This window comes from Pygoscelis adeliae, unplaced genomic scaffold (assembly GCF_000699105.1).
Source record: "Pygoscelis adeliae isolate BGI_AS28 unplaced genomic scaffold, ASM69910v1 Scaffold191, whole genome shotgun sequence".
NCBI classification, from domain to species: domain Eukaryota; kingdom Metazoa; phylum Chordata; class Aves; order Sphenisciformes; family Spheniscidae; genus Pygoscelis; species Pygoscelis adeliae.
The window spans coordinates 1,258,215-1,266,313 of record NW_008824114.1 but is presented as its reverse complement, the minus strand read 5'-3'; the positions used below and the strand labels follow the sequence as shown (position 1 = coordinate 1,266,313).

At 45.7% G+C, this 8,099-nt stretch overlaps 1 protein-coding gene across 1 annotated transcript in view; it reads left to right on the top strand.

The window, feature by feature from the left end:
* LOC103925559 (adrenodoxin-like) overlaps positions 1-5,897 on the top strand; it is a 6,480-nt gene extending 583 nt beyond the window's left edge. Inside the window, exons 2-4 of the mRNA XM_009334288.1 lie at positions 4,843-4,967; positions 5,391-5,520; positions 5,777-5,897. Of these exons, the coding sequence (XP_009332563.1) occupies positions 4,843-4,967; positions 5,391-5,520; positions 5,777-5,897 (376 nt within the window). The remainder of the gene's footprint in view (positions 1-4,842; positions 4,968-5,390; positions 5,521-5,776) is intronic.
* Positions 5,898-8,099: the final 2,202 nt, after the last annotated feature.

Genomic DNA, 8,099 nt, shown 5'->3' with positions numbered 1-8,099 from the left:
CGGGCTGCTCTGGGAATTGCAAATTCTCTTGGGTTTCCTGTCTCTGCTGCTGTAAAGGCAGAGTAGGGAGCTGATGATATCTGCAGCTCCAGGGAGCAAAATGCTCTCTTTAGGTTACGGGAAGCCACACTGCAAGCTCTCATGCCTTGCTGGCGTGCTCTTCTTGACAGGGAGACAGAGGAGTTGGCTCAAGGTCTCAGCCACCCAGATGGTGGCTGTAGGTGTGAAGGGCTGTACGAGCCCACAGCACTGGTGTCCTGCCAGGCTCCTGAGGCCAGTGAATTGTGCTGGGCTTTGCTGAGACTGCTTGCTTGGGACAGCATGCACAGTTTGCCATGGTGGTTGAGTTTGTGAGTTGAACTCTGCAGTGGACATTGGTCAGAGGCTTGTGTTTAGAAATGCCTCTAAATGCTTGTGGTCCCTGCCAGGGTGGAGGACTCCCAGCTGGTCATCTGAAAGGGCAGATTTTGGCCTGTTTAGGGGCCTGGTTGACAGGGTCCCTTGGGAGGCAGTCCTGAAGGGTAAAGGAGTCCAGCAAGGCTGGACATTCTTCAAGAAGGAAATCTTAAAGGTGCAGGAGCAGGCCGTCCTCATGTGCCAAAAGGATGGGGCTGACCAGGGAGGCTGCCTGGCACAGAGTACTCATCTGTATTTCTACAGCAGGAACTACAGCAGACTCCCTGCCAGTCTTTCCTCTGTTCCTTAGGGATAATTCAGAAGGAGATTGCATTTCTCTGAGCAAAATAAAGGTAATTTGTAGATCTCCTAGACCAGTATGATCTGGGTCAGACCGTAATCTGCTAGACATTGAGAAAAAGACCCAACCAACATCACAGAAAATACAATAAACCGTTTTGCTATCTGACCTTAGAGAAAAGTTATACTGATAACCCTGCTTAATGGGATTTATGAAGACTCATTATCAATGGGTTTTCTTTCTAATTGGTTTGTTGCTTATGAAGTTATCTTTGGCAGTACTTGCAGGCATCTTGCTGTTTTGTATGGCCTTGGAAAGTATCTTTTAGAGAAAAACACCAACAGGGAGAAGAAGAACCTTCTTGAAATCCCCTTCACTAGTTCCCTGTGTCACAGGAAGTTTGACATTATTTTTTTAAAAGAGAATAATCAGTTGGCATGCATTGAACTTGCAGTGCTGAGTTTGTCACATCCTGATAAGATCTTTCCAAAGCTCTGACCCTGTGTCCTGTGACGGTAACGCCATTGTAAAATAGTTCAGCCTAAATGAAGCAAAATTTAGTCTAATAAATTTTGAGTTGTTTTTAAAATCCTGGTTCAAAATTATTTTCTTAACAAAATGTGAAAGGAATTTTTTCATAGTTTCAAAAATCCCAATAAATAAATTCAAAAGTAAATAGAAAATGAAAGCTACAGATTTTCTTTCTGGGCTCTCCTGAAGCCTGGGGTACCCAAAGCAGGTGGCCTCCAGAGGAGACTCGAGCCTGGAACTGATCTGGGAGATATGAAGACAACTAGGCCAGTATGTGAGTGGGTGTCTTGGAGATGACTGAATTGAACAGTGAAAACAGGGAGTAATCAGGCTGGGTTCATGCCCCCAACAGAGACACTTATACTAACAACACAGACAAACAGCTTAAATTTCCCCTACAGCCAGCGAAGAGAGAGAAGCTGCTTACAGGTGCTCTCTCTGTCATGGTCTAGGAGTGCTCAGCATCATCCCTGCTCTTGAGAAGGGTGAACTGCTGCGCCCAGGCTTGTCCAAAGTCATGCAGGGGGTCTGTGGCAATAGCGTCTGTACTTCCTTATATCTAACTGGATACCCTGTGTATTGTCCCTGGCTGCAACTCAGTTGTCTCATGGCTCATTTAACTGGCAGCAACAGTCAAAGCAGGGCTGTGTCCAGGAGGAACTAAAGGGAACAAATCCTCCTAGCATTTGTGGGAGCCTGGCGCAGGGATCTTCCTGGGTCTGATGTCAGCTGAAGCTCTAGGTGCCTCAAAGACAACACGAATGAAGTTTTCTGTCAATAAATATGCATGCAGCTTTGGGGGTTGTTGGATTCAGCACACTCTGCTTGCAGGCAGCCAGCTCACATTATCATGTTGAAGAATGCATTGAGTTGCAGCATTAAGTGAAGTCCTATGACTTTACCATTTCTATTGTGTAACAAATTATTTCACCCGTAACTGTAAAACCAACATTGCCAGGAAACCTGCCTATTTGCCATAAAAATCAAATAAATGGGTCTAATCCATCAAAATATAGAGGGTTCTTTTGTTTTATTTTCTTTTGACATTTGAGAACTAGTCTTTAAATTGCTTATTTACAAATAGAATGTCTGTGGGTGCCTCTATGAAGGAGACTGAAATGTCTTAAAGATGTTCTTTGGCTGTTTTCTTTGGAAATAGAGTGGTCCTACTTGGTTGTGCGTGACTGCAACGTGATCTTTCCATTCTGCACGTGGGAAAACCTTCCCTCTGCAGCATGGTCTCGGTGCTAACCTCACAGCTGTTTTCATAACCAGGGGACCCTGTTGTAGACTAATGGCCCAGGCATTGTTTTCTGCTGAAGATTTCTGAAAAACAGGAAGCCGGCCTCCTCACATGAAGGTACAGTGGCCCCCGTGTTCTGCTCCTGCTAGCTGAATCAAGACACAGCTGAAAACAAAAAAGCAGAGAAGGCAAAAAATATTGTTTCATCTCTTTTCTCCACTTCCAAATTTTCTTGGAATATGGGGATTGGCTTTCAGGAGATAATTGTTTGGAATTTTCTGTGCCTGGATTCTTGCTGATGAAGTCTGTGACAACATTTTAAGAAACAGCATCCTGAATCACTTAGAGATGTACTGCAATGATTTGTCAGCAGGTAAATGGGATTAGATCTAGATGATGATTGTGACTTATGTGAAGTGGAATGAACAAGACCTGCAAACTTGAAAGAGGAGAACATTTCTTCCCCCTTTCCCATTACGTTTTTACAGGAATTCTTTCCTGTTTCCTATTCAGCTGGATACATCCCCTGTACTCCACCTCTGCCTCTTGTAAGCTAAGAAAGAGCAAAGGAAATTGTTTAAGCTTGATCCTTATATATTTCTGTGCTTAACATTAAAAGGAAATCGGCAGAGATCTCCACATGCTTCATTTTCGACTGCCACAGAGCAGGGAGGGATGAGCAGACAGGGTAAGTCCTTTCAGCTGCTGGTGTTGCTATCCCAGGGACAATTCCCATTTAGCCAATTCCTCCTCCCAATCTCTGTGCCTTTCCAAGAGGATGCCTGGCACAGAGGGCTTCCTTGGCTGGCGGGTTTGCTGTAACGTATGACTCTGGGGCTGTGACAGTTTGTATTCTGTGCATATTGCAAATACGTTGCAAGAAATCAGGAAATAATACTAGAAATTCTCAGAGCTCTGAGCCGTACTCGCTGTTTGTTTCACTGGCCCCACGGCTTCTAGGAGAAGTGTTACCAAGCTTTGTACCAAACAGCACTTTTATTGGAAGAAGCCGGATGCTGCTTCACTCAGCCTTGTGTAAGTGGGAGAAATCAGGGGATTGTGAGCTCGGCCAGTTCTCACTATGAAATTCACTCTATCTTCAAGGCTGTGGTTCTTTCTTCCTATGCCAGAAATGACAGCAGCAAGGCCACGGGGCAGCGCTGACACTGCTAGTGGTTGGGAGTTTATCAGAGCTTTGGCAGACAGAGGTGGATCTTTCCAGAGATCTGGGAGAGTGGTGCATGTTGTCGGCTTGACAGAAGAGAAGAGGGTGGACCGAGCTTCTGCCACTGGAGAACGTCCTGGGCTTTGAGATGATGGGCACTTGGGCAGTGCCGCATTGAGAGGTACTGGGCAAAATACCCACTGACTCCAGGGTGCTGCCCTGTTTCAGCACAGGAGGTGGGACCTTCAGGTAACTGGGACCGCCTGCTTCTAAGTGACCATTTGGGTACGTACACTAAGAAAAACCACTGTTTGCTCATGTGCTTCCCCTGGCAAATATAATAGATGGTCTCAGAATACACTGTCTTGGTGAGAAATCCCTGACACCACTCTTCAGGGTGGCAGCCTTCTCCACACTGGTTGTGAGAGCCTGGTCTGGAGGAGATGAAGTGGCTGCTGTTTCCCTCTTATTTGTAGATGCAGTTTCCGCAAGTCAGCACTAAGAGATGCTGATGGCCTTGTTCTTAACTCTCTACCAGATTAAATCTCGCAGGCTGTCAGAATAACTAGCAATTTCTCCTGAGCAAGGATAACATCAGCTCAGAGGAGGTTCCTCAGCACGGTTGCTCTGTAAGCTGGGGCTGAGCATGTCTCATCACAACAAGGCTCCCTGTGATTGAGTTCAGGGAAGGAGTGGGCACTTCATGAAAGAACAAACAGCAGAAAAGGAACAGTCATCAAGTAATCCCCTTGGGAAGGGAAGGTGGAACAAAATGTGAATGACAACAGCCCTTATTGCATGATTAGTATCTGATCCTGAGCACTTTTCTTGTTGTTACATCACTCCATCCAGGATTAACCTCCCAGGCCCAGGTCTTGCAAATGCTTTGCCTGCCTATAAATGCTCCTTCTGCCAGCCAGCCCAAGCAGAGGCAGCGAGTGCAGAGCACCTGCACTTGTTCATGTGCAGCTAAACATGTATTCTGAGGGATAAAGTGGGAAATATTTTGGGTCAACTCAGATTTGCCTGCCACTGAGAACTGATAATCTGAATCTTTTCTGACATGCGTGGTATAATCCTTCTAGGAAGTTTTTGTATGCACATTTCCCTCCAAGTGCCGTGTCTCTAGTGCTCGGCCAAAAGACCTCAACAGCGGGCATGAAGGAAAGGGTAGGCTCCTCTGATTTTTGCAAACTTGTCTTACAGTTCTGCAGATCAGGTGACGGTGCATTTTATAAATCGGGATGGAGAGCAACTTACGGCCACAGCCAAAGAAGGGGAGAGTTTGCTGGAAGTGGTAGTCAATCAAAACTTGGCCATTGATGGATTTGGTAAGTGTTGCACAAGGGTATGTGCTCTTAGGATTTATGTGTCTGTGCTGTGACCAGTGGGTACTTGGGAATAGTGCAGTTGTACACATGCCACTGTTTTCTGGTGAGACCATGAAGCAAGCTTCTCTTCCCCAACAGCTGCTTGCTGGGCTGGCTTACCATACTGAGATGGCAGCACTGATTCCAGCGGCCTGTGTCAATGTGTTTGGCTGGTTAGAGCTGACGTACAAATTTGAAAACTGATTGTGATCTTCCCAGAGAAGAGGCAGGCAGAAATCTGCATCCATCTATTGTGTTTTCTGGCATCTCTTTTGACATGCTCCAGATCTGTTAAAGGACCTTTTCTCACACTGTTCCCGAAGATGATCTCTCTCATCACCTTGTTTTTTCTGATTTGCTGTCACTCCCTTGTTTCTCCACCAGGTGCATGTGAAGGGACATTAGCCTGCTCCACCTGTCACCTCATCTTTGAGAAGGACACCTTCCAAAAGCTGGATGCTATCTCAGATGAAGAGCTGGACATGCTGGACTTGGCATATGGACTCACTGAGACGTAAGCCTCCCTGCTGATCGCAGTATATTCTCAAGCCTCTGAGGCAGATTCTCAGCACCTGGCACCTGTTTCCAAGGGGACAGGGCTTATTCTGTATTACAGTTGTACCTCTAGAGCTGCTTTCTCTTGAGGCACAGGAGACCTTTAACAGGAATTTTAGTGAAAACCCAGCCTGGGCCAGACATCCCAGTGTGGGCGGGGAATTTCTTCCTTTACTGTGGGAACAGGTGAGCCTCACTTAATATTTTCTTCTCAGATCTCGCCTTGGCTGCCAGGTGTGCATTAAGAAGTCAATGGATGGTCTGACGGTGCGGGTCCCCATGGATGTATCAGACATCAGGAGGCAGCTGGAGGTTGGAAAGCAAAGCAAACAGTAACTGGAACGACTCCTGCACAACTCATGTCCTCATTTTAGGTGTGGCAGTGTACTTTGCTTTTGGTTAACACTATTGCTTTTTGTGGCTGGCTTGCAGTAGACCATAGAGGTCTGATTCAGTATAAATGCCCGTTTGGCAAATCTCTTATTTAAACAAAGCTTAATGCTAGGGTCTTTGGTACATGTTTTGAGTTAAGCACTTAAGTGCTCTGCTGAACACAACTGGACTAAAGCGTATGGCTTTACATTTCCCTGGGCGGGTGACAGTAAACATCTGTGCTGTATGTGACTCACTCTCTCCTTTGAAGTTTAAGGAATTCTGCTATTCTAAGTAACTGTTGGGAATTTTGCAAGGCTTGACTCTTTAACTGTAGAGCAGATTTTTCCCAGTTTTGGAAACTTAAGAAGAGATAGCTGTTCCAGATACAAGATGGTGTGCTAATTGGCTTGATGATATAGGCTAACTGAGTTGGGTTAACATACTGATAACCATTTGAATGCTGACATTTCCTATAAGAGGGGACTACTTGCTAGGAATTTGAGATGTTATATGTCACTGAATTGTTATGTGCCATGATCTGCTACTTTCTCCAAATATTAAATTTTCCCATTGCTGTACTACCACATATATCAAATAAAATTCTAATAATCAGGCTTTTAGACCTATGAGACGCACTTTTCTGGTAACATGAGCCTGGTTGGAATAGAATGAGTCTGATGGAAATTTAGGTATGATATCCTGTTGCCCCAGTTTACTTGACTGGATTTTCCCCTCGTGTTTGAGTGAATATGTCAAACTTGCCATTTAAATGTCATAGAGAACCACTGATCTGTAGCTGAGTTTTCCAAACAGAATTCTGCACAGAAACCTTTCCTATGGCTTTAGTTAAAACTCAGGCTATGTTTAGCAACCAGTTTAAACCAACAAATTACTGTTCTTAGGCAAGGTATCAACCCATAAAAGATGTATACATTTAAAAAATGCTTATCTTATATTAGAGCATTCACAGTCTTATTTGGCATAAATTGCAGAGCTTTGATCAGGGGCGGAAGAGGGACTGCCTTGTTTGGGAGGCCAGGAACTGCTCTATGCCTGTCACAGCCCCTTCCAGCTGGTGCTGAAACCAGTGTAAAAGCCCCTTTGCATACCAAAAGTTCAATCAGTCAGAGAAGCATGTGGCACTTGTGCTCAAATATATTTAAGAAGGAGTGATAGCCACTAGGAGTAGGAGACACAAGGAACATGACAAAAGGAAACACATGAGTCGACGTGGGAGAAGGGAGTGGAGGAGGCAGGTGGAAGGGGACAGCATTGGTGACCCAGTTATGGAAGGAGGTGCTCTGTCCCAGGGGAGGCATACCTCTGAAGTGACTGTAGCCCATAGGTGACCCACGCTGGACAACCCCTGCCAGGGCAGGGACACCCCTGGGGGACTTGCAGCCCCTGGAGGACTTGCAGCCCCTGGAGGATCAACACTTGAGCAGAGGTAGCAATTAAGAAACCAGGAACACTGGAAGTAAATGAATAAGAAGCCTGGACTGCAGAAAGAAACTGTTAAGCACATACCCTGACCTCCTGTGCCACCTCTTCCCTCACTGAAGGGATTGGGAGAGACTGGTGAAAACAAGGCACGTTGAGACAATGAATCGGGTTGGGGGAGAGTTGGGTTTGACTGAAGTTGAGCTTGAGAAAGGGTGAGGAAAAGTGTGTCCCTGTTTGTTTAATTGTTTGTCATCTCCCACCCCCCCAGATACCTGAATCAGTAATTAAAAGTTTATGCTAATTGGTGATAAATTAAATTAAGTAAAATTCCACAAGTTAAGGTGTTTCAGCCTATGAAAATAGTACTTGATTAGATGGGTGAAAAACAAATTTTGTATGTAGAGAGAGGTAATATCTTAATCAATGACATAGACAGTGGGATTGAGTGCACCCTCAGCAAATTTGCAGATGACACCAAGCTGAGTGGTGTGGTCAACACGCCAGAGGGACGGGATGCCATCCAGAGGGACCTGGACAAGCTGGAGAAGTGGGCCCGTGTGAACCTCATGAGGTTCAACAAGGCCAAGTGCAAGGTCCTGCACCTGGGTCGGGGCAACCCCCAGTATCAATACAGGCTGGGGGATGAAGGGATGGAGAGCAGCCCTGCCGAGAAGGACTTGGGGGTACTGGTGGATGAAAAGCTGGACATGAGCCAGCAAT